The sequence below is a fragment of the Brachyhypopomus gauderio genome, chromosome 12, assembly GCF_052324685.1.
Source record: "Brachyhypopomus gauderio isolate BG-103 chromosome 12, BGAUD_0.2, whole genome shotgun sequence".
Taxonomy (NCBI): Eukaryota; Metazoa; Chordata; class Actinopteri; order Gymnotiformes; family Hypopomidae; genus Brachyhypopomus; species Brachyhypopomus gauderio.
In genome coordinates, this window is record NC_135222.1 from 7,157,364 (window position 1) to 7,184,258 (window position 26,895).

General features: G+C 42.9%; 1 protein-coding gene and 2 long non-coding RNA genes across 6 annotated transcripts in view; 2 read left to right on the plus strand and 1 right to left on the minus strand.

Annotated features, from left to right (window-relative positions):
• Positions 1-544: 544 nt before the first annotated feature.
• On the plus strand, positions 545-6,467 carry diras1a (DIRAS family, GTP-binding RAS-like 1a). The gene is made up of 2 exons (XM_077024777.1): positions 545-816; positions 4,783-6,467. The coding sequence occupies exon 2, from the start codon at positions 4,839-4,841 to the stop codon at positions 5,424-5,426; it is 588 nt and encodes a 195-aa protein (XP_076880892.1). The 5' UTR covers positions 545-816; positions 4,783-4,838; the 3' UTR covers positions 5,427-6,467.
• On the minus strand, positions 6,189-11,374 carry LOC143528863 (uncharacterized). Of its 2 annotated transcripts, none has more exons than XR_013134541.1 (3): positions 11,215-11,374; positions 7,392-7,526; positions 6,189-6,660 (listed from the first exon to the last, which is right to left on the minus strand). It is a non-coding gene; the product is annotated as an uncharacterized LOC143528863 (long non-coding RNA). The 2 variants fall into 2 exon arrangements; XR_013134542.1 differs by lacking the exon at positions 11,215-11,374 and adding an exon at positions 9,730-9,818.
• The window catches only part of LOC143528862 (uncharacterized), a 35,251-nt gene continuing 19,018 nt past the window's right edge, over positions 10,663-26,895 (plus strand). The window contains exons 1-2 of one of the 3 annotated variants that reach the window (XR_013134539.1): positions 10,663-10,779; positions 25,968-26,079. This is a non-coding gene — a long non-coding RNA (uncharacterized LOC143528862). Of the gene's footprint in view, positions 10,780-22,287; positions 26,080-26,895 lie in introns of those variants that run through there. The other 2 variants (XR_013134538.1, XR_013134540.1) reach the window with 2 other exon arrangements.

A 26,895-nucleotide genomic window follows, 5' to 3' on the forward strand; every position in this document is an offset into this window, starting at 1 on the left:
GCTTTGTGAAATTCCTGGTCTGCGTTACTTTAAAAAATAACTTAACAGTTATTTCTGATTAAAGGTCCGTAAATATGAAATTCTTATTCTGGCTAGAAAATTGTCAGCTGAAGTGGTTACGTCAAAAGTCGTCTCATATAGGCCCGAAATAGCCTAGCTGTGTAGTGACAATAAGACTGGTAGTAGTGTGAAGTCATTGCAGAGCAGCGCATTTATCATTAGTTTCAAAACTCTGCTAATTGGCAATCTGCGTAGGCAATCACAGTTCCTCTGAAATGTCGATAATACGGTCAACGAATAATACAGTGTTAAAAGTATGTTTTTGAACTGCCTGTGACTAGCGCAAACATTTATATAATTTGGTGAGATTTTTTTATTTATTCAGAGGTCGAAATCAGTTATCGATATTATCAAGACGTTTTTGATCAATGATTCAAGAGTATAAGCTACAGCAGGTGAGGCTCTCTCTCTCTCTCTCTCTCTCTCTCTATCTCTGTCTGTCTCTCTCTCTCTCTCTCTCATTGTCCACGTAGAGGACAATGCCGAGAAGCGGGACACAGTCCTACCCACTAAGCGGGGGTGAGCAGATGGTGTGTGCGTCAGAGGACGTGGTAGGATAGCTAGACGCGCGTTTGAAGAGCAATAACGGCACCTTTAGTCGGTGGCATCACTCCATTTATGTCATGCAAATAAAAAGACAAAATGATACGCGATTGGCATGGCATAGAATATAAGATATTTGCCGCGTATTTGGTTTCGTATTGCTTTCTATGATTTATAACCAACATTTTTGGGACATTGCAGAACAGTCGCCAGGTAAGGATGGCATCCACTCTCTTAATTTAGATTTTACTTTTATGAGAATCGCTTTGCAATCGTTCGTGTATGTAGTCGCGCAGTTACTCTCAAATGTCTTTCATGGGCGTCCTTGAATGTTGGCTATCTTGTGTGATGGACTGCGATGTTTGTCGGGCGGTTACGTGTGCTAACAAAAGAACCAAACGCATAGGCACGCAAAAACATCGACTCCAAAGACTGCTGTCATTTCATTATTTGTTGCCAAAGATGAGAGATGCTCTTTGATGACCAGGGCCTAATTTAACCGAGCCCCAAAATCAAGAGCTTATACTCCCCATCAAAATAACCGAGCCGCTCTCCCTCTCGGAATAGGACAGTGTCATAGATACTGCATAGAAGCTTAAAATAATCAAGACTCGCTATTGCATACATATTTTCATTTTCTTTTTCTGTTTTGCCCACGAATGAGAACATGTCATTAAATGGTAAATTCACTTAGATGTGGAATATTAGATAATCATATTATTTTTTTACCGTTATGTAGCGCATACTGCATCCTGTGAAACGGCATGGCATATGATAGACGACCCAATGAATCACAAGTGAATCGTCAAACTGGCTGACTCGTTTAATTTGGGTAGTTTTGTTATAATAATCGTTGTCCGTGTGCTGCATGGAACCGGAGAGACGCGTCATGTGAGTAAGGGCCGCGGTGGAAGAAGACTGATCTCATGGAGATCTCATGAAAACCTCATGTTTCTGACCTTTACACGCAAGAAAAGTCAGTAAGCACAACATTTAAATGAATGGAATTGTTGCAAATATATCGTTATGAACCTATTTAACTATTTTAACCCGCAGCCAAGCAGCACAGGTAGCCTACAACTATCAAATTAAACAGCAAGAGACAAATACATGGAACGGCTTTGTGTATGTAAGTGAGCTTTGAAGTTAGGACCTGGCAACCGTCAGCATGTGATCCTTTGAGAGCTTTGAGAGCCCGTCTGCTCGCCACTAGGTCATGTCTATGTTGTCAAAGGTGACTGTTTGGGCTTGTTATTTAATGTAGGGCAGCTCATCGTGACTTTAGATGCATGACTGGACCGCCTTGTAGGTTCAGTAACGCCATATGCATGTTTCTATACACAAGTCAGAGTGCAGTCCAAAACCAAAGCTGCTATTTTCAAATATCCACATAACGATTACGTTCATTTCACAAATAATTTCATGTTTTGAATGGCATGGCCAGTATATTTCATCCAGGGCCTGCTGGTCTGTTCTAGTAATCTCAGAAGATTATATATATTTTGTAATATAGCCTATTACATATTTTGTAAGTACCACCAGAGCAAATTGTCATGAAAAATTGTTTAGCATTTCACATTTAATGATAAGGAAATTGTGATACACTGTGTTATTTCCACTGAATTGATTGTATGTTGATCATTTATCAACAGAGGAAACATAGACTAAGTGAACAACTAAATCTCAGTAAGTATATACAGGGACACTGACTATGTCTCATTAATTCTGACTATGTCAATAACATTGTCGTATACAGCGAGTATATTTCATTTGATTTATACTTTGTTTGATCATTTTTTTCATCATTGTGGTTGTAATGTATACTTTGATGTATATTAAACCTACTATTTGTTTGCTGGTTACCAAGATAATCAAAGTGATAGAGAAAGATGACATTTTTGTGGTCTTTAATGCTCAGTGTGAGAAGTGTTAGTTCTCTCGCTCACTGTGATGAGTCCTCAGTGTGAGAAGTATTAGTTCTCTCGCTCGCTGTGATGAGTCCTCAGTGTGAGAAGTATTAGTTCTCTCGCTCACTGTGATGAGTCCTCAGTGTGAGAAGTATTAGTTCTCTCGCTCGCTGTGATGAGTCCTCAGTGTGAGGTGTGTTAGTTCTCTCGCTCACTGTGATGAGTCCTCAGTGTGAGAAGTATTAGTTCTCTTGCTTGCTGTGATGAGTCCTCAGTGTGAGGTGTGTTAGTTCTCTCGCTCACTGTGATGAGTTCTCAGTGTGAGGTGTGTTAGTTCCGTCACTCTCTGTGATGAGTTCTCAGTGTGAGGTGTGTTAGTTCCATCACTTTCTGTAATGAGTTCTCTGTGTGAGGTGTGTTAGTTCCATCACTCTCTGTGATGAGTCCTCAGTGTGAGGTGTGTTAGTTCCATCACTCTCTGTGATGAGTCCTCAGTGTGAGAGGTGTTAGTTTGCTCACTCTCTGTGATGAGTCCTCAGTGTGAGGGGTGTTAGTTTGCTCAATCTCTGTGATGATGATTCCTCTGTGTCCCTGCTCACTTCCTCTCAGTCCCTCTTGATGTCTCCCTCCACCATACCTGCCCTTAGGGCCTGTTTCCACAGTAACCGGAGAAATCCCAGAGTTCCAAAAAAAACACAGCAGAGATGTCCCAGGGATGCAGACAAAAAAAAGAGTGTCTGCTTCATGAGCACACACGGCCACACTGTAGTCCATAGGAGGGTTAGGACTCAGAGAATATTTTCATCATGACTGATTCTTCTCTACATTTTTGCCACAAAGTACAATGGAGATGCTAAAGACATATTTGAGAAGCACTACACAAGTTCTTCTGGTTTTTCTGGTCTAAAGCGTTTCCCTTGGTCTCTCTCACATTAACTTAGCCAACATGTCTTTCTGAACTATTAGCTATGCAGCACTATCAGGTATCTCACAGGAGAGCTGTAACAGTGCTGCAGAAGAACCCTGAACTCTCTGTTTTGTTTTACTTCGTTACTTTGCTTTGCTGACCATGGACAATAAACTGGTACACTGGACAACTGGAATATATATGGAACATGCCACTTGTGGTAATCTATGGTAATTCATTCTAGTTTGACAAAAATTCTCCACAAAATTTGCATTATATTTGCATTATAGAGTCAGGTGTCTGCTTAAGCCATATTAATAAACCATATTAACTGAGTGATTATTCATATCAAAGGGAGAGATTCCAGCACTTTGTGCCTTTGTGTTTTTCTCTATTATCCTGCTGGCCACAGGAATGCTTTCACATGCTGGAGTATCATCTGTTATCATCCATTATGTTCTCCTGGTCAGGGGTCCATTTCTTGTCTTTTGCTGACTACGTGACCTACATTGTGCTGTCGGCTCTTTAAGAGCTGAATGAGACTCTGTGTTGTTTGCACTGCCTGTTTATGATAATCAAATGCGTAAGCTTTGTCTGATTAATGCAAATCAGACCGGCACCTGAATATCACGTGAATAAGGATAAGCTCCCACACTGAACAGAAAAACAGAAATCAGGCAGAAATCTGAAGAGTGGATCTAGCCGGTGTGATCTAGCTGTCCCCGGCAGACCAATGGCTGCGTCTGTTTCACAGCAAGATGAGTGAGTCACTAATAGATTCTGACCTTGGTGCTGATGGCTGCAGAGAATGCACTACCTGTTCATACATGCACACACAAACACACACCAGCACACAAAAGTACATGCAAGCACACACCAGCACGCACAAGCACACATCAGCACACACAAGCACACAAGTACTCACAAGCATGGACTAAATAGTCAGTAAGTAACTGTGCCAGGCAATCGTGCAATGATTTGTTAGAACATGCTGGAACATGACTAATCAGCAGATGTCTTTAATGCAGTGGACTTATTGATACATTTTGATGATAAATGTGTAAAAGCCCTTTTTTTCTGTCCGTCCTGGATCAGACTTATAGAACAGGTGATTATGCTCTTTGGAATAGCAGAGTTGTCAGATTCATGGAATAAAAATGAATTTTTGAATTAGTTTTTGATATTTCGGTACAAACATGTCTACTCTACCCCTTCTGTGGTTTTGCTTTACAGTTTGTTATACCCATCAGTGTGCATATATGACCTTGGGAAAAATATATCAGATGATATTAGTCGATATGATGTATGATATTGTATTTATCAAACACTTTGTCTTTTGGATTGATTTGTTTGTTTTTTGTTTAGATCTCAGGGTTTAATTAAGTGAGAACACGGACACGCCCTGAGTCTACTGTACCAACATGCCAGAGCAGAGTAATGACTACCGCGTGGTGGTGTTCGGAGCCGGGGGCGTGGGAAAGAGCTCCCTGGTCCTGCGATTCGTGAAGGGCACCTTCAGGGACACCTACATCCCGACGGTGGAGGATACCTACCGGCAGGTGATCAGCTGCGACAAGAGCGTGTGCACACTGGAGATCACCGACACCACCGGCAGCCACCAGTTCCCTGCCATGCAGCGTCTGTCCATCTCCAAGGGCCATGCCTTCATCCTGGTCTACTCCATCACCAGCCGCCAGTCCCTGGAGGAGCTGAAACCCATTTACCAGCAGGTGCTGGCCATCAAGGGCAACGTGGAGGGCATCCCCATCATGCTGGTGGGCAACAAGAGTGACGAGACGCAGCGTGAGGTGGACACCAAGGAAGGAGAAGCCCAGGCCAACCACTGGAAGTGTGCCTTCATGGAGACCTCGGCCAAGACCAACCACAACGTCACCGAGCTCTTCCAGGAGCTCCTCAACCTGGACAAGAAACGCGACATGAGTCTCAACATGCGCTCCAGCAAGCAGAGGAGGGCAGACAAGCTGAAGGCCAAGTGCAGTGTGATGTAGGAACGGCGGAGGAACAAAGGTGCGGTCACTTCCGCAACGGCGTGACTCACTGAAAATGTACAGAAAAAGTCCCTCATCACATCTAATCCCCCGTCTTTGGATCTGAATCAGGTATTTCTCCGGTGCACAGTCAACCAACCAGACTCCTTTTCTTTGTCTTTCGTCTGGCTCGTGTAGCGAGCGCTGGGATGGAGAGCGAGTCGTGAGGTCTGACCCCACACCACCCCTCTTGCATTTGACTGCGCTGACGTTAACATCTCGAGTGTTAACCCGCCACTCTCCTCTCCCCCTGCCCCTCCCTCATGCACAGCTTTCAACAAGGTTTGTTTTCAGCCTGTGATAAATATGTAAAAAAAAAATTATTATAATAATAATCTAGTCATCATTGTCGTCACTTATAGGCCTGTGTCTTGTAAAGGATTTCATTCATAAGCCGGATAGAAAACGTCTTGAACTGGTTATGCACTTTATTGTAATCTCAGTGGGCAGACAGGACAATGAGCATGACAAGGCAGCATCCAGTTCTTCCAAATTGGACATGATAACAGCACAATAGCATGTTAGAGGTCACAAGATTTGGGACCACAGACTTTCTTTGCTGGCTATGTAATAGTACAAACTGGTTCAACGAGCAAACGTCAATACTGAATGATGCATATTTGAAGGTGTAGAACTGCCTTCCTCCTCATTGTGATAGCGATTTGTCATTACGTACAGAGCTTTACCTAAAGAAAGCACATCATAACAGTTTTTAAATGGCGATCGGTTCTGAAAGCATTCTTTTTCCAGTTATTTGTGGCACATGAAAACCTGAAAATATGCATTAATCATTTAACTGATAACATTTAACTTGTGTGTGGAATTCTAAATGAAATCTAAACGTGTATTCCTCTCATTTGTATTGAACACCCTTGTACAGTTCATGGTTTTTCTTTATTCAATGTGTATATTTCCTCTCACTATTTAACGCCATTGCTTTAGCAATACACTATATAAAAGCACTTTTAGAATCTTGAGCACATTAAAAACATTGAAAATGAACCTTTACAAAACGTTTTTGTCGAAACACTCTGCGTTTACAGTTTTAAAGCAGGTACAGTGTTTATCTAATAATATTATGTGAAGGACCAGAGAAACAAAATAAAGAAGCACAAACATGTGGTGTAAACAAACCTCTGTTGTCTTCGTCTGTGGTATTGGAATGCTCCTTTGAATGTGCTTGTTCTGTGATGCACTAAATGAACAAATGAAAAAACGCTTGTTACGAAACTGGTGAGTTGAATATATATTTCTAATCACATTATTATTATTATTATTATTATTATTATTATTATTATTATTATTATTATTATTATTCTACAGAGGAGTGTCTACAGATACAGTAGTATGTGAGTATGCATATTCTTCTCTAAGCTTCTCTTCTTCTGTGGAGCATTTTTGACATTATGTTTTCCTGCTTGGCTGTTGTCCAGACACATTTTATAGATGCAGAACCACATTTGCACATATTTCACAAGTGTCGTGAAACTGAATGACTTAAACCAGTGTTAAGCATCTAAGAACAAGGAGATGTCCCAGTGCAGGGACGGGGGTCTGCCTGCCCAAACCCTCAACGTGTTTACTACCCTCTATTATCTTTTGCGTCTTTAAAGAGTCACTTGTGAAATATATCAGCTATAAAAATAACATTTTGACATTACAAACGGTGAACGGAAGTAATAAAGACTATTTTATTTAAATATTGCCATCTAGTGGAGGAAAGTGTAGTTGCCCAAGACTACAAATGTTGACTCTTGCACAGCTGTTAATTCTTTATGTTGATTCATTTTTTTCAGGAAGATCATACAGACAAAGAAGAAGAATTATATTTTTTAAAGATGCTACTGGTATATATTTGATATCCCAACACTAGAATAACCAAGACACGAATTGTGTGGAAATTATGCGTAATCGCGACAATCACACCTCCGTGAGACTGCTGTTCATCTCGTTCCAACACCACAGGCATTAGTATGGAGTGAGGCTCCACGTCCGTCTACATGCCGGACAAGGTCCACGTCCACTCTTCAGGAAGGCCTTCCACAGAATTTCAGAGTGTGTCTGTGGGAATTCAATGCTTTTTCACTTAAAACAACATTTTTGAGGTCAGGCACTGATGTTGGACGATAGGAACTTGCTCACAAACAACGTTCCAGTTCATCCCAAAGGTGTTCAGAGGAGTTGCGGTTAGGGCTGGGTGCTGGCTACTGGAGTTCTTCAACACCAAACTTGTTAAATTACGACTTTACAGATGCAGCTTTGTGCACAGGAGCACGGTCACACACACATACTGAACAGGAAATGGCCCTCCCCAAACCGCTATAGAATTGTATACAATGTCTTTATATGCTGTAGCATTAACATTACCCTTCACTGGGCCTCAGCAGCCTAGCCCAAACCCTGGAAACCAGCATGGCCATTAACTACTATGCCAGACGTTACTGGTGGCACTATGAAACTTCTCCTGATATTCACGAAGACCCAGAAACACTGCCAGATAACGTTATTCATCGCATGTTCCAGTGGTGGTCTGTTATACACATATACTTTAGTGGGTTAATAATATATGTAGCAACTTACAATCGCATTCTCAGGCTCATCATACATGTGGATTAATTGCGTATGTGCCATTTTTCACCAGTGAGGGGCAGTATTGCTTCATGGATTTTAATCAATTGCCATCAGAGTCATGTCATTTTGGCCCTTCTGTCATTCGAAATTTGGATAACATTTATTATAAATAACATGAATTCAATTAACTAGCAAAAACTAAAAGTAAGAAAATGTGTTTTCTTTTAAAAATCAAAGACAACCGACCAAGCAAAAATAAAAAAGTACAACCATCAACAACAAAACATGGTTCCTAACACTGCCACAATGTTGCTATGGATTTATTTGGGGAAGGTGTTTGGAAATCATTCCATTTGGCCAAATCATTTAAGTGGTTTCATGAAGCTTTTTGGCCAGTATGAAAAGCTTTTTAATTAAAGCTTGTTAGCATATGTTTGCATGACTGGGGCACTTGAGACTCATCCCAAGCTGACCATAGATAAGCTGTGAATGTATCTTTAGAAATAAGTGATATAAGTGTACCTTTGCAAACCACTGGTTACACGACACCTCAACATGTTATACGGATAGTAGTATAGGTAAATGTGTGTGTTCATTTTGTTTAACATTTCATGCTAATTTTATGATAACCGACTCGATTTACATTATTAAAATTCACAACCTGACCTCTTCCTCAAAATCATACAGCCATTTTAATCCAATCATACTTCTGTTTCCGTAACTGCGCCCGCACCACTTCCTGGTCACGTATGATACTGGACACGTGAAGGTTTGTAATGCTGGTGCAATAACTCCACTAGAACTCCACTAAAACTCTGGCCCTAGAACTCCACTAAACCGCTATGGCTTTGTACAAGTGCAGGAGTTCTCTGTCAGATGTGTCTGTTCTCCTGACAGCTCAGCTAGATCACCATCTACATCTACCTTCCTCTACTGTGTGTTCCCTTAGCAAAAATAAGTTTATTCAAGTGTACTATGATTATACTAATTTTTTAATTAACTAGAAATGTTCCAATTTAGTCCGTAAAAGTATTAAATTGGTATACTTTCTAGTCCACTTAACGTATATGGTCTGTATATATATATATATATATATATATATATATATATATATATATATATATATATATATATATATATATATATATATATATACTTGCTATACTTATACTGAAGTATACTTAATAAAATTAACTTTATACTACCTTTTGCTAAGGGTTGTCATATCAGCACAAGAAGGAATAATGGCAAAATGGTACAAAAAGGTTTCCTTACTTACAAATATTGTACAATATAGCATTTAAAATTAATTAATAAACAGGCCTACTCTAACATCATTATACTATTAATAAAAATGTAAACATCATGATGTTTTGTAGTAGCACCAATTTGTGGGTTGACATTTTATGCAGAGCAAATTGCATTCAAAAATCAAAGCCTGGCTGATTTTAATTTATTTTGATTGATTTTAGTGCTCTGGCAACTTTGTTGTTAGAGCCTATTACAGTATTATGAAATTTTGAGTATACCTTTTATACCTTAAGACTAGATTGAAAAGTTGTTTGCAGGAAAACTATCTTTTAGAGCACTTCCTTTCTTTATGCAAATCCTTGTTTTTTGCACTGAAACTAGACATTCCCCTGACCGCACTTTGAGCTTAACTGGTCCAGTCAGATCTGTGGCTTGTCCTAACCTGCTTGATCAAATGCAGTCCAGTTGGAACCAGAGACCGTATGGACGGCACGTCGCCGTTGACTCCCATTGAAAATTTTTGAAGCTACCAAGATGGCTGTCATGGACTCTGCCATCTTGGATGCGCTTACCTACACAAAGGAGGAATCTTGTGAATCGGCATTTGGATCAAGTTACTCAAGTTACAGAAAAAAAAATCCAAACTCAACCAGATGGTCTTTTAGAAATAAGCCACCTAGCTAACTACTACTGAACAAAGATGTTGTTTCACTTAAAAAATGTAAAAATGAAAAAAAAAAAAAAAAAAAAACACAAAAAACTATTGGCTAACAGAGCCAAATACAAAAAGCACGGTTAGTTTGATGAGGTTTAATGTGAATGACTTCAACTATATATACATAATTGTATGTGTAGGCTATACCGTATATATATAGGCCTACTAGTGGTGGGCCGTTAACGGCGTTAACGACACATGTGACTATGGTGTTCACAGTAGTGGCTACTTGTCCTAAACTAAATCAACTGTAGCCACTTGCCTGGGTAGAAATGTAATTAACGTGCATCCAGCACCAACAACTTCAAAAATCCAAACCCCTGTTGGATTCCGACAACGATGATGTAAAAGACTTGCAGCCCAACTATTTACTGAATACAGTGAAGTTAAACCCCAATATTATTTGAACCAAGAGACTGCAGACTAATAGTGCAGTACATTCAGAGCACGAACAATACCACCAACTTAACAACTGCGCCTCATGCTTTAGATGAGCTACTTTCGAGCGCTTGGCGCATGCGTTATGGGGCACCACCGTCTGTGCTTCTTACGTTTTTTCCCCGCTGTGGCTATATAACGCCTGACTCGTGTCACCTGACTTACTACCCGATACATAGCGCCCTCTCGTGGTTCACAAAATAATTCTACATACATAAACGAATTTAATATGGCTCCTGCAGACACTTTTATTAGATAAATAAATAAAGAAACCGAATGTTTTGTTATTCTTCAGAAACTTGGAACTTGCTGCATCAGAACACAATTTTCTTGCTGAAGGTAAAGTTCATTTTGTAAATGTTCTTTGGAAGATTTCTATATATTTTTCTTAAATTGCTTTGCTATACCCTTATTTCTACTACCTTACATGGTATTCAGTAACTACTGCAGACCACGTTCGTGTCACAGTGACTAAGTGAAAGTCTAAAGAGGCTCGTGCTGTTTCTGTTTGCTCTCTCGCTGCACTCTGATCCAAAGCTAAACGGGCCAGGCGACACACGTAGAACATTACATGAGCAAGACGTGCAGAAGGTTTCTGTTAGAGGGGAACATAAACACACTCACACACACACACACACACACACACACACACACACACACACACCCCTTCCCTCGGCACATTACCTCTATCAAGCATGTGTGAGCACAAACACGAGAGGTATGGTTTATTTACTCGTGGCAGCGTAATTGTATTTTGCTTTACATATCACTTACCTTCTCGTGCAATGTTCTGTGCAAGTGATTTGAAGGCTGGCCAGACAGACAAATGCTTCAGCTCCTCTGAGGGTAGCGATGTAGATCAAATGTTTACCCTCTTTTAGTCACTTCGACGCACAATGGCAGACATATCCGATCATTAATTAAGCGATGCGCGGTCAGCTACTTTTCACTTTTTTGTTTGTTTCCTTGCATTTTAACTGTAGACTGGAACAGTGAATGAAACCAACAATGGTGTCTAATAGTACCTTTATTTAGATTTCCTGAAGCAAAATTATCATAAGATCATAAGATATTTGACAGAGTTCCAAAGATCCTTTTTTATACTACAGGCAAAAGAGTTTAAGCTGTAAGGACAACGTGATATTGCTCAGTGACCCCACAGTACAGACTTCACACCACGAATCATCAAACGCAAGTGAACAATATTAGGCATGTCGTTCAGCGTCACCAATGCCTTCATCTGTGGCGCGTGGCTGTCATTGTGCTGCGGATTACGCCACGCGCGCTGCAGCAGCGCTCATGCATTGGGACGTTAGTTCTGTTCACTGCTGAAGGCGTGAGCACTCTCTGCTGGGCCGATTTGCGTCCTTTCTCTTGGCGTCGGCCTCTCACTCACTCTGCGTCATCCGCATGCTTTCCTGCTGAGCACTCCCTACCGTGAAGTCATTCCGTTTCGCTCCGCTCCAAGCCCGGGTGGGCGCGACAATGCGGCCGGGTACCAGCTGCCATGCACCTAGCCGCCGTGGAGCTGCGGTCCCTGCCAGGTCGCGCTCTTTGGCCGCCGATCTGAGTTGCAGTTTCCAGTTTACATGTATTTGGCAGGGACAAGGACCAGCTGTCCTGCTTTGTCATGCTGTTTTTAGCCTTCATCATCATGCTCGAAGTCGTGCATGATATATCCCATATATATATATATATATATATATATATATATATATATATATATATATATATATATCATGCATTTTATGATATATGATATATGATATATCCCACATATATATATATATATATATATATATATATATATATATATATATATATATATATATATATATATATATATATATATATATATATAAACACACAACACATACTGGATATGGGATGCATCATCTACGACTTCGGCAATAATCCTTGAGGTGATTAATGGTGTAATGGGTGCCTTTGCCACGTGCGTGTATAGACATGCATGTGTGTGGACTGCACGTTGCTCTGGAGCGCTCGACCCTGAAGGTAATCCTGTGCCCCAATTTGCTTGCATGACCATGTGACTAACCAGAACCTGGATGTTTCCTGTTAACTATTACGTGAGCTTCGAGTGATCCTTAATCTCAGGGTGTTGTCTACAAAGGTCCCCCTCCCCTCACCATTTCAAATAAACGTGATATGAAATGAGACTCAATAAATCAGTGCATTTGACCACTAGATGTGAGCCAATGTGGAAACTCCCGACTCCCAGAACGGCGTGTCCCTCTTGCGCACGTTATTTCGGTTAATATTGCAGCGTGTGAATAACTGATTTGTATGAGTGTGAATACCTGGTTAGTATACTCGTGTTTTTTTTTCTTTTGTGATCAGTGCGTTTAAAGTGCGCCTTTGAGGTGTGCCTGCTCACTAGCTCCTCCCAAGTTTTCTTATGTGGGCGTGGTTCCGTTTTTGTTTATTGATATCGCACTTCTTAAAAAGTGCATTGTTAACAGAGATTACTTTTGTGTTCTTTTTCCATACGCATAATCTAATATTAATATAGGGGTGCATCAAAACATCATGGAGCTGCCATGTCTATGTTAAATAATGCTGATGTTGGTTCGTGTACTGACCGGTAATCATGTGATGTGTTTTTCCCGCGGGGGAGTTGTGGACGTCATAGGAGTAATGATAAGTCATCGCTCTATTAAAATTCATGTCCTCTGACATGCATGCTAAGAATGCTCACTCCCAGAATGCATTGGACCCAAATCCTATGTTAAGGAGAGAGTCAGGGGGAAAATGTTTGTGCATAACAACTAACATTTCCCACTGTATAAAACTCATATCTTCCTTCCTTTAAATCTTCAAATTTAAAATAGGACTATGTGCAGTGCCTGTGTAGTTAACCATGAAACAATGCCCTGGCTTTCAGCCTTGAAGTTTAAGGAATGTTCATTTGAATGTTCCATTGTACTGTCAAATCACTCAACTCGTATGTCTGACAAAAGGTTAATTTGTCTGGCTCTTTCCTGGTTGATGGAAATTCTTTTAGAAAGTGATCCACTCGTGGTAGAATATGCACAACCGGCAACCTGGGTCCCATTATCAGTTGTTATCTGTGCTGTACAGATGTTCGCTAAGGACAAACGTGGCAAGCCAAAAGAACAAACACTGGACACACACGGGCCCCACCAGAACACAAGGGTGGGCCTGGAAAAACCTTATTTACTCCACAATCTTTCCCCACAAAGGGATTCTCGCCACAGAGGAAACCCCATCTATGCCTGTTGATCCTGGGCAGGAGGTCCCGTTGTTCTTTCCCCCCACCATCGTTATGACACGTGCAGACAGGGTGTGGAACAAACCAGTGCCTGGCGGCCTGGACCCACTGGAGCCACAGCTGGAGTCTGAGCTGGCCGCTGGCCCAACGTGACTCTGCAAGCAGCAGCCCCCCCCCCCCCCCCCCCCGTATAGTGAAATACATCTACTATACAGTTCCCCCAGTTGTCAACATGAAGCATGCGCGCATACATAAATTCATACGCACACATATGTACACACAGGCCACTTTATTGGGTAGTCCATGCTAGTACTGGGTTTGACTTCCTTTTGCCTTCAGAACTTCCTTAATTATTTGTGGCATAGATTCAATAAGCTACGGCAAAAAATTCCTCAGAAATTCTGGTCCATATTGACATAATGGTGTCGCACAGCTGCTGCAGATCCATGGAGACTCATCAGGCCTCTTCCTTTGTTTGGCAAGCCAGTGTGAATTGTAGGTTGGGGTGCTTGTTCCTGACAGGGGTGGCCCTGGTCATCTGTTGCTGTAGCCCCTCTGATTCAAGGTTGATGTGTTGTGCATTCAGAGATGCTCTTCTGCACACCTCAGTTGTAATGGGTGGTTATTTGACTTAAAGGTTTTTGGTTAAATTCACAATAACACAATAACTTTATTGCAAGGCATATATTTGATAAGATCCATTCCATATAATTGCAGTACGGTATTTTAGCCATTTCCTGTAGCCCAAGTTTGTGATTACCCATGGATAAACCATTTGTTTGAGCATGGCTGCAAAAACCCTGGTGCAACTTGACTGAAATGGTGACAGTGTTGTGACTGAAGCTCAACTGTTGACGAAGCTTAATTGAAGTGTCCGTAATTGAGCAAAGCACTTTACAAGAACCGTTATTAAACCAAAACTGTGTCTCATCATCTTTAAACACATAACTGCATGAGTCAGTTCTGCAAGTGCAGGAAGACTTACAAAGCAACACAGTCTCAAAAGCAGTGACGATCGGCTAGATTGCAGAAGTCCTTTGCAGCTTGGGGTGCACCAGGTGCACTCTTACGACCCGTACATTTGGTCCAGTAAACAAATCAGTGTCTTCCTTGCTCTGACCCTAAAACACACATGGCGGTGGAGTCGTGTTCTGGCTGTGATGCAGGAACGCGTCCCACACCACTTGCCCACTCACACTATCGATCTGTTTCTGTACCGCTGCACACGTTGCGAAATGCTTGGTTGCTGTCTGGTGACATCATGAGCCGGAATACCACTCACAAGCCCGGAACCTTCCAAAACGCCTGCCTCCACATTGGATGAGGCGAGCTCGCTGATTGGTTAAGAGGGGTGGTAGCAGCAATCTGATGGACTGTGTAGATAGCAGCATCTGCAATGCTATTGGCCAGGCTGAAGATGTCTTTGTGTACTGTGTGTTATTTATTGATTTATTGTCTTTTCTGTCAGCTGTGCATTGATGGGAATTCTGAAAGATTCGGGCATCGTAAGACACTTACTTACCAACATCATGCTGGGAAATCCACCCCCCCCCCCCCCCCCCCAATCACCAACACCCTGCTCCGGCTTAAACTGTTCAGGGGAGGTTGGTGTTTACAGCCTCCAGGCATTACTGTGCCTTTCTCCTCAGTGACTTTTTTGCAGAGATGACTCACCACTGTGTCTCAACAGATCGAGTGCTCAGAGGACGCAGCCATTTTGCCACCACAAGGGAGATATTGACGCATGAATTTTCTAATGTATTGCACACATTTAATATTAGATCAGTGCATTATGTTAAAAACCATTCTAATATATGAGCTAGTATATGATTTTAGGGAGTCTCCGAATATTGGTATGTTAGTCATTGCATATAAGAAATCACTAAAACAAAATGAACTGTTTTATGCCCAGCATAATAGTGGATTTGTGGTCCGTCGTTGTCATGCACGCAAATTTACCCTCCGGTGCTACCAGCAGGTGTCAGTATGATACTGCTATAATAGCGCTTATGTCCCGTCTTCCCTCGGTTAGTCGTTCCAGTGCAGGGCAGCCAGCCAATACGGGCTGAGGCTGAGTTAAATTCCTGCACCGTTACATCAGTTCTCCAGTAGACTTTGACTCACAAGGTGGCCAGACTTTTGGGGTCCTGTCTGAGACAACTTCTTCAGGAAACCAGACGGGCTAGACGTCTCGCTACAGTCTAAATTCCCAACATACTGATGCGTGTTGTTTTCCCCTCAATGTCTGGAAAAGTGTCTATTATTCAAGACGGTAGTGAGAGTGATTTTACCAGCGTGCTATATTTAAACCACAGCCTAACAATAACTCGATGCTCATGCTAGATGCATATCTTGACGTTTACACAAAGACTTCATGGCACAGCTGGAATACTTTTGACCACTAGATTATTCTATCAGAGTATTGTGTAGAGAAAAATAACTTCATATCGTTTTCATATCTTTTACGGTTAATGTGTTATTTAATCCGTAACCAATTTTCCTTTTGAACGTTAGATGTGTTTAGGAAGGTTATCAGTTCCAAAGTTCTAGCGCTTCACTGCTGTGTTGGAGGATCAGTTGCGGCCATATTTCATCACCTGCGGCTAAGACACTGTGCTGAGTCACCGAAAAACATCAGCGTAGTTTTACTCGGAGCTCCAATGACTCAGCGCTTATCAGAGAGCGCCTCCTGCCTTCTCTCTCATTTATTGAGGATGGAGTGGACAACAACACCATTTCCTCTAACGCACACGGGCAGCAAACTTTTAGTAGTTTCAGAAAAAAAACAACACGAAAATCTGAAGACCCTGTTTCGTCCCCCATTCTCCCATTCCGTAATCACCTTCTCCAAAGGCTGCTGCAGAATTGGGTCATGTTGTGATGTGAGGACCGCGGCGACATTGGGCTGTGGCTTAGCAGAGCTGTTCCTGCCCCCCACCCCACACATACACACTCGGATGGGTTTCCCCCTCTATCACACGTGTCCTGGTCTGCCTCGAAACAGACTGGGGAGTGGTAGAAAAGAAATAAGTGAGCAGGGGAGGGGGGGGGATTGGTCAGGGAAATGCCTGGGCTGTTTTTGCCGGGTGATGTTTTTCACCGCAGATAAGTTGAATTGCAGGACAGTTGCCTCATATCGTGTTTTCCATGTCTGATGTCAACACCTGCAACTTTGTTTATTCATTTCAATAAGTCTAAAACGAAATACTGTATGTGTCCACCAAATATTCAGTGATGCAAGAGTTCTGAAACCCAGTGTCCTGAGCACAGATGAGATTAAAGCCAAACGAGATTAAATACCGTTGAACACTGAATAAGGGTGCCGTTATAACACAAATCACAGATACTGTAACTTCAGACACCACCTTCGAATCAGTCAGTGCTGTCCACGTTCATCTTATCAAGACAGCACGCGCTGCTCCCCTCTGGTGTCCAGCCAGTACCTTTCACCCAGTTCCCTCCTGCTTTATGTGCTGTGTTCACTCTGCATCTGCAGAAGCACAGAGCTCCACGCTTTTCACACTCCCACACCGCGGCATCTCTCCCCTGGACGCGGGGGTAACGTCTTTCTGCTCAGCCGCCCACGGCCACCGCCCACGCGTGCGCGCGTGCGTCTGTGCGTTTGCGTGCGCAGCGTAACCTTTAGCTTCTGAAAGCTCGGGCTCGCCCCACCGCCCCCCTCTTCTCACTCCCAGAGAAAAGAGTACGAACGGGATTACTCGCCTGACCTTTATCTATTGACCGTGCGCGAGTCATAGATTAGATAACTGCACTGCTGCTTAAGAAGCATGATGCTCTTTTTTCGGTACTGGCGCGTTCGCTGTTGTCTCGTGGCGATCTTTCTCATCTTTCGGGTTTTTAGGTTATGATAGGGTGAGTGCACTCCAAAAGCCCCTTCAGCCAGCCAATCATTTTCAACAAGGCTGTTAGCGCTACTGATTATCAAAAACGCACTGAAACAAAATGCAAGGTTGTATGGTGTTTTGACTGAACGTAAAATCCACTGAAATATGCCATGTTACTCATCTTTCTCTGTGTCGGTGTGTTACAAAGGTTACAAAGAATATGGTAGTTATGAAATGCCACATACTGCAGATGCTCAAATGTCATGTGGTAAGGGGGTATATACTTCAAGAATGTGGGTCAGTCAACCAATTTATCACACAGCTTGAATGATTAAGTCTCTTTTATCTAAATTTCAGTGTTCTGAAAAGGCACCCATGATGGGTTTAGGGTTAGGGTTAGGGTTAGGGTTAGGGTCTTCCTCTTCTGCACACCTGAGTTCTGTGCATTCCAGCGCTTCCTGCTCGAGGTCTTTCCGTTCTGTCGTACAGCTGCATGCCCTGATTGTGTGCTCACTGCTCACATAAAAGATTTTTTTAAACATCAGACAACAATAGTACATATTTGGACATTTTGCATCATAATAAAAGCAGCTTCTGCATAGCGAGCGTATGAATGTGGTGGTGATTTCAGTGTGGGACGAGCACAGCCCCTAAAAAGAATGTTCATGCTTCGCATTGTTTCTCAGGCTGAATCACCGTCTCCATGAGCTGTGCTTTGCATGCTCCAACGCTCCCTGCATACTTTACATTGAGAGGACTGTTTAAAGCAAAGGCACAGGCACCTGGCACAGTGCTAGCATTCCTTTTTATTACAAGTAGCAGAGCTACAAGCAAAGGAACACTTGGCAGGTTCCTGCCTTTATTAATTATCAGTGACCGTATTTAAGCACACGGTGTGCGTTACGTCGTGTGCCAGACTGGAAGAAGTTACTCCTTTTGTCTTGGTAACAGTTGGGAACACACATACACACACACACCTACACACACACGCGCGAACATGTGCACACACACGTGCATGCACACAAACACGTGCATGCAAACATACACACACACACGCGCGAACTGTGGTCTAATAGGTTTGGAATGCAGTAGGCTATATTCCCAAGAGAATGTTAGCACAATGCTAGTATCATCAAAAATATTTTTGGAAACATTATTTGGAAAACTTTACACACAGACGATTCCTTTGTGGCATTTTGTTCGGGGTGTGATGAGCACAAAAGAATGAAAAGAATCTACCACCTTGGTGACAAGAACACTGATAGAGGAATTCCTCATCGGATGCATTTTGACTGAACTCTCACTGTCTGTCCTCTTGTCTAGATACTATGCGTACACATGCAGACAGGATGTGCATCACTGCCACCAGCCGTCTGGTCTGGCGCTGTATCTGCGGAATGTGCATGCCGTCACAGTTCAACCTGAGGAGTCTGTTTGCTCTGGAGCGTATGGCTGTGTGTCCCACCTTCTTCCTGTTTTCATGTGGGGGGGGAAAGGGCCATTTGTGCATAATTTATAAGCAGAGGGCCCGAATGGTGCATGGTGCACGTTATAAGGACGCCCAAGGCGTGGAGTCTCAGTGATATTTAACCAGAGCTAGTCCTGGTCAAACTGCCCAAGCTGGAATTTTTTTTTTCAAAGGGTCTTCAGAGTCTGCCCTCAGTCACAAAACAATATCAGACTTTCTATCAGCAATGTCTGGTGCGTCTACGAATGCAACTCATTATGCACAGTTCGTTCAGGATATGGGAACACCTGGGCAGGTGACGGCGTGTCGTGTGACGGCAGGTATGTGATGGCGTGGGCTGCAGGTGCCTTAGCTCACGGGCAGCCTGAAGGCACACTCTATACCCACTCCAGACAGGTTCCAGACAGGCACAAGATCCTCGTGTTCCTCTCACTTTTAAAGACCTTCAGTAAATGTGATTCAACTATTTTTTTTTCCGCTTTCCCTCCACAGGAGTGCATATGACGCAGGGTGAGGGGCCTCATTTCTTGGGGGTCCTGTGCAGGACACAGACTTCCTTCCTCTCTGATGATCTGTCAGGCACATGAAGCATCTGAGCACGCTGTTTGTCACATGTTGTAATCAGCATTTGTACTATCTGGGCTCTGTCCATGGAACACACTGTGCCAACACTGATTTATGACCCATTTCCCATTCTCTCTCAGCTGCTGACATTAATGGAGCTTAACCAATCCGTTTTTCTTGTTCAGCTTTACGTGGCCGTCAGCTACACAGGGTGACTTGTTACTGTGTGGCACACATCCAAGATTTAATTTCAATGTCAAGCGTTCGGTGTCGTGTCAAACGTTTGTTTTGCATTGTGGTTTAGAGATGTGCAGAACAGGCTGTCTGTGTTTGCAGATTAATTCTTATCACGAAGGTATTGCATCATTATAAATATATCTTGCAGCCAGAATATTGGTTGATTTTGGTCGTATCAGACACATGTCCTACTCTTGCTATGCAAGAGTGCCCATTCAAACATTTTCACCTTTCCTTGGGAAAGCACGGATGGCTGGTTGGGACTTTTATCTGTCTCCAGGTCAGCAGGCCAGCGAGGCGGTGACCGGCCACCGAGCCATAAAACCATGCCGCCCTAACGGCCTCCATCAGTAAGATCAACAAGGAGCCGTGACTCTTCTCAGGCAGCGGTGTCACTCGAGGTTGCGGTCTGGGGCGTTCGTTCCCACACTCTGCTCCGCCCCCCCCCACCCCCACCCCACCCCCACCCCGCAGAGCCCTCCTCACTGTTGGGCTTGCTCCTGCACTCTCGCACCTCCTCCTCCTCCTCCTCCTCTCACGCCTGTCCCGTCAGGCTCAACACAACACTCACTACGCCACCTCGGTTCCGTTCCAGCTCTGCATAAGCACCTCTCGGACTTCCACTGCTGAACCACTGGAAGAACCTGCAGTGAAATCACGAGATCATGTGTGTGAGCATGTGAGAACATTGCTCTCAAGATAGCAACAAAGCCTGAGGAACTGTACCTCACTTCCTTTGTTTGCAAACTTTCTTTTTCCCTGGTTGTGTCATGCACACGGTTGCTTCTCCCATGACCTGTAGTGGAGGTGTCGCACCCGAGGGGTCAGGACTCCCCTTGGAGCTGAAGTTGTGTACTCACGCAGGCTGCTAAATCTGACACCTCGTCCTGGCTACAGCCCCCCCCCCCCCTTGTCAGTCCACGTAAATGACTCGGGCTGTAGCTGTACCTGCTGTTTAAGCCTGTTTGCATTAGCCGTTGAACCACCTAAAATACTCAAACGTCAGCTGAACTGCAGTAGATGAGCAGTATTTGAAAAGTTTAGTGTTCCAACACTGATCACAGTCAGTATTGCAACAGCTACGCTAAACTGTAAAGGTCCGTGTATGCGTACGAGATAAGTAATTTTGCAAAGAACTCCAAAGAACTCTGAGTACCTCTTTAGTTAAGATTTACTGACTTTATCGCCAAACAAACATTCTTTAACTTTTAACGCTTCATACAGTAGAAACAGTGAGATATCCAAGTATACATTGTTTGCTTGTACAGTTCTTACAACTGCACTAAGCAAATGTCTAATCTCCTCGCTCTCAAGTTCCAAGTTTACAAGTTCCCAGTAGTTACAAGTCTGTTATTTCCATATTTGTTTCAATTTTTTTGCTCACAAACATGTGATCACGTTCCTATACTTGCTTCTTTGAAAGATGTCCATAACAATAGGAAATTCCTTTTCCTTGGCCATTTTCATGACCTTTCAACCTGCAGCATGCTCTCTTCGTTGATTCATCCACACTTTTCCCATAAGTCAAATGATTGCGGAGAGTCACCACTTCAGTGCAGAGGTGCAAATTGGTGAAGTACCTCTGATTCAGAGGGGCCTGACTAAAAATGTCTTGGAATGCCAACGCTGATTCATATACAACTGTACTGTCACATCACAAACACACTGTATATAAAAAAAAAACACAAGCAATTTATGCACAGTCCCCCAGAAGGATACAAAACATGAGAGTTGGGGTGTGGCAAGAAGAACAGAATAAGGTTCTATAAATGAATAGAAATAAATAGAACTGCAAGCTTGCAATAACAATGTGTTTAAGGACACAAAAGATCGCATTTATTAAGGCAATTGAAAAAGTTTTACAAGGTGTATAGATGGTATTAGAAGGTATTAAAAATCAATAGCTGTGTGTGTGTGTGTGTGTGTGTATGTGTGTGTGTGTGTGTGTGTGTGTGTGTGTGTGTGTGTGTGTGTGTGTGTGTGTGTGTGTGTGTGTGTTCAAAGTCTTTAACCATGTAAAACTAAAGTAAAAGGACCAAAACATTCAGGATCACACTCATGCTCAAATTAGCTCCATAATCAATAGCAGGCCTCTCTGCTCTTCCACACACATAGATGACCACCTACAGGATGATAAGAGTTATCTTTTACAGCCTGAGCACTGGAATAATGATTAGCACATTCCAAGAAGTGATTTTATGAATGGGAGTCATAAACACCAATCAGGTCTGAATGTAAACCAATGTTTTAAATAAGCAATTATATGCCTTAAAGTAATTACTTATTTCTTTATGGCAGTCTATCATGATGTTGACTGATGGACTGTTGCTCTGGGTTTCTTATTTCTTAAGTCCCTTATTCACCACTTCCCAATTACCAGAGAAATTCTAATGCATTTCGTGCTAACTCAGTTATACATTTTTGCAGTATAGACAAATAAGAAGATCTATGCTCTATCTATCCATGATGGAATACCCTCATATGGTAATATACTGTATATATATAATATGTAATGTAATAATATATATACATACATACATACACAGTACAATGAACCAATCTTTGGGAGCTGGGATCAGAGTCTGCCTTCATACAGCAGGAGCACACAGGACCAAATCACTTGCTCAAGCGCCCAGCAGTGGATGCACAGCAGAGCCAGTACTCAACCCCCGGCCTTCCGGTTCCCAGCCCAGTGTGCTAGTCACTGGGCCCCTTGGCTCACCTTTCACTAAGGTGACTGTAGCGTGAAGGACTCGTTTGCCTGTTTGGATTGGTGCGTGAAGGCCAACGGTCTTCTATCTGCCTCCAGACGCTGCTGCTGGCGAGCTGGTGGTGATTTGCTACATGTCTTGGGTCACATCTCGTTGTCTGCAGACTGACGTCTGTGAGATCTTGCTGATCGTGTTGTTTTTGTGCTTAGTTCAGTGTTTGGCTCCTCATTTTCCACACCTGTTTTCATTACTGCGCTCCTCTTACAGAAAACGCACATCGCTTTTGTAAAGCTCTGAGTGGAACCATGAAAGTGAACTTTTTCCTCACGGACATGCTGGTGAATACAGCGTGTCAAATGAAACTGTGCTCATTTACCACAATGTATTTACTCTGTTCCATTCACTAAAAATCAAGCACTGACCACAATAGTTGTCACATGTGTGAAAAATGCTTATTTAGCTTCTGTAAGGTTTCTTCAGGTGAGATGAGGAAGGTTCATTTTGTTGGTAACGAAGCCGGGGGGCTGTTACTTGTGTCTGGTCCGAGTCAGGCCAGAGCACATTATTAAAGGTGTGATTTCTAATGGATGTGCTCTTGCTTATTTAAAATGCATAACGCAGGCTGTCTGATGCGGCGTGGTAATGCTTTGATGACGCGTGAGCAGTGGGTCAACCGTTCTGAAGTGTGGGGTGAGCTCTTCCACAAGACATCCTACGATTGGTCTCGTGTTAATTACCTGCATGCTTACAGCCTTATCATGACACAATGATGGATTCAGAGTGTTAAAGCAGGCCCGTTGTGGCCAATCACAGCTATTAGATAAGTCTAACGCACCGTTTCCTCAATCGCCAATGCGAGTCAGTCCACATCTCCAGTACACATGCTCCCACCTGAGATGTCTTTAAGAAAATTGACATCCAGAGCTTTAGAGACAACAGCCTGGTATAATCAGCCTCTGCTGATTTTGATGACATATCACCTTCAGATGTTTCATGATACAGTTTGTACAACAATGTTAGGTATATAATTCTGAATTGTTAAGTTTGAGTTTACACGAGTTTGTAAATAGAGGGTTTTAAAAAATAATAATTTAATGTGCCATTTCAAGAACAAGAATTTATAAAGCAGCTGCAACTCCGGCTGTTTAGGAATATAAATACCATTTGGTCTATATGCTAATACAATGCTGAATGATGATTCAGTTGCTTGCTTAGATAAGGAGCCTCTCCTGAAGGAGCAGGAGTTTCTGTGCCTTGTGACGTACCTTGTTGAACAAGTACCTAAGCAGATGTCGTTTTGCCCTGAAGAGAAGAGAAGATTGTGTCTCTGTTGCTGGTGGGAAGAGTCTTCCGTCCTAGCCCCCAGGACAAAGGCATGAGGCTTTCACACCTTCACAGCTGAACTTCTCCTAGGGGGCAAGAGGTCAAAACAAGGGACAGGGGGAGATAATTAAAAGGGGTTGTTTACCATTCTTATTTTGGGGGTGGAGGTGCTGCTGTTGTTTGTGTGAGCCTCCTTTTTACATCTCTCTTGTGGAAAGGTGTGAATGACCCCCAGTGCGTGTGCATGCGTGCGCACACACACACGCACACACATAAATGAGGGAACGAAATAAACGTCTGGTGGTGTGAGAATTCTTTTAACTGGGGCAGACGCTATAAATGGAGCAGCCTGCTGTGTTGCTGTGTTTGTCTGCAGGGCTGCATTGCGTTTCCAAACTCTGCCAGCAGCACAGCAGAAGTGTGGACAACTGCAGGGCCTAGAATTCACATCCCCAGAGGCCCAGATGCACAGGCCTAACGGCACTTGTTAAGTGCAGCCTGCTCTTTGTTTTACCATATGCCTTATTTGATGTGTTAATCTTAACCTGCTGCCTACACAGCCTAGATGGCTGAGCGGTGTTTCATTCGCACAGTAGATAGTGCATGCACAGCGAGCCAGAGCTCTTTGAAATGTCTGCATGCATGTAATGGATTTATAAGCCCATGTTTGCAGGATGAGCTGCCTTGTAGTCACTCAACCCCCCCGGGTCACAGCAGAGAGGAACCAGATACACGAGAGATTGGCTGGGAGGGAAAGAGAGAGGAACTGAGAGTGAAACTGAGATGGAGTGAAAGAGCAGCAGGGAGAAGACCGTGTGTGTGTGAGTGTGCGTGTGTGTGTGTGTACCCAGCACAGCGTAAAAACGAGTGGCTGCGTGGACCAACCACTCATCACCACCAGGGTCGGCTGTGACTCATGTGCTCTTTCAGTGGGCTAGAATGACACACACTCTCACACAGCTCACACACAGTCACACACAGCTCACAGACAATGCCGCCGTCTTGCAGGCAGCCGTGCTTTGAAGGTTCGCCCTTCTGTCTTCTGTTGCTCACCCACACACGCACTCTCACAATGTTATTGCCTCTTGCACCACCACCACCCCACACACACCTCCACCCCAGCAAAATCCACACACCCATCTCCACCCCCAACCATCATCCACCCCCACCTCTTTGCATCCTTTCACAAATCTTGTAGTCCCATTAATGTTTATTGTAGGCTTAAGTAATATATTTTTCATGAGTCTCCTGAGTTCAAGAAAAGTCCCCCAGGCACTTTAAGGTTGCTGTACATTTTACTGCAAAAAAAGGCATTGTCATCGCAGTACTACAGGTGACCTGGAAATTACAAGACCGGGACTCTGAATGTCCCGCAAACAAAGATTTTATAGAATGGACGAAAAGGATTCACACATTCTTGTACTGCTAAAAATATCTAGCTTATATCTTGCCAGTTATTGCTTATATGATTCTCGTGAACTGAGTGAAAGAGGGATGTGTTATGAGAAATACGGTTACCTGTTGCCTTGCTAAGTTTTGACATTGCTGTGTTAGGGGACTTCCACTCACACAAGGGGGAAAGATTGTTTAACTCATTTAAGCTCTACTGCAAAAGTAACCCCCCCCCCTTCTCAGAAAAATGCACTTTAGATAAACTCTCTACACTTACTTTCTCTAAATGAATAATTGGTTTCAGATTATGCAGATTATACTCTACCAGAGCTAATTAAGCAGATTATAGCTTAGCATTACAATAATTTTTTTCTTCAGTGATTCTTTGCCAGTGGGAAATATCAGTTATTCTTGCTAGAAGGTTGTTGAAAACAACTTTAAAAAAAGAAAAGAAACCTCTCCACAGAGTACGAGAGTCCCACTAACCTCGTTCTCTATACACACTATTGGTCTATGCATGCAGAAGCATCACAGTATGAAGATTTGGAGTGCTGTTAGGAGGCCTTTATATTAGTGCCATTTTATCACTGGTTGCTAAGTGTTATGAAAAAGTCCAAATTTCCATGTTTAAAGTTTGAGATGCGCCTTTGTTGTCTGTGTACCTGCTAATTTGCACTTTCTTTCATCATTTTGTTTTTTTCCCTCTTTCTTTCTCTCCTCCTGCTGCCTCGGAGGGGCTGATGGCTGAGCTGGTCCAGCCCTCCCTCTCTCCATCTGTCTCCTGCCTGCTCTCTCGTCTTCCTCCTCCTCCTCCTCCTCCTCTTTCAGCTTGTGTTACAGACACCAGTGAGTATGGCGCCCCCTTAATATGCCAGTCTCTTTGTTTTTCCACAAGAGTAGAGCAGTGCTCTGGGTCTTATGGAAGAAGGCAGTAGCACATTGGCCATCAGGCATCGAATGCATTACAAAACACAGTGTGCTGTGGATTCATGAATATGTTTCATAAAACCTTTCCATCTCTGCGTGACGTCTGTTCAGGTTTAGTGTGAGATGATGATTCAACATAGGGGAAAACTCGCCTGTGAATTCGGTCACTGCAGGAATTAACGTGTTTTATTGTTGTGTAATGTGATATTCCCCATGTCGTGATTTCCAAATGTCTAATGGTCCCTCCACAAGGCAAAGCCTTATGATTCTTGCAGTCTCTTAGATGTCTGATATTTAGGCACTTATGTGGCTCTTGAATTACTTGTCAAATGTATCTCAACAGATTTAACCTTTCAAAGGCCAAAGTGTCTTGTAGGTTGTGAAAGGATATTTTGGGTTGAAACATTTGTGATTATGAAATAGTTTGGCTTTATGTGTTTTAGACAAAAGTAATCGAATGCCCTGCACATAGCATATTCTTTGTTAGTTGTTGTTTGATCATTCCTCTAGATTAACCCATCAGACTGGCACCTCCATCACCTGCTGCCTGGTAATCTAATATCTCATGTAAAGATGATAGAAACAAGCAATTCTCCAGTGTGTGATATTCATTCGTTTGGCCACTGTACTTTCCTCCCACACTCGCTGCATGTGTGTAAAGCGCGTAAGAGTGCTTTTAAAGGGGTGAGTCAGACCAGCCCGTCACTGCTGAGGGGCAGCATGGCCACTACTGCC

Coding starts and splice junctions, on each gene's coding strand:
- diras1a (XM_077024777.1), top strand. CDS start 4,839: ATGCCAGAGCAGAGTAATGACTACCGCGTGGTGGTGTTCGGAGCCGGG.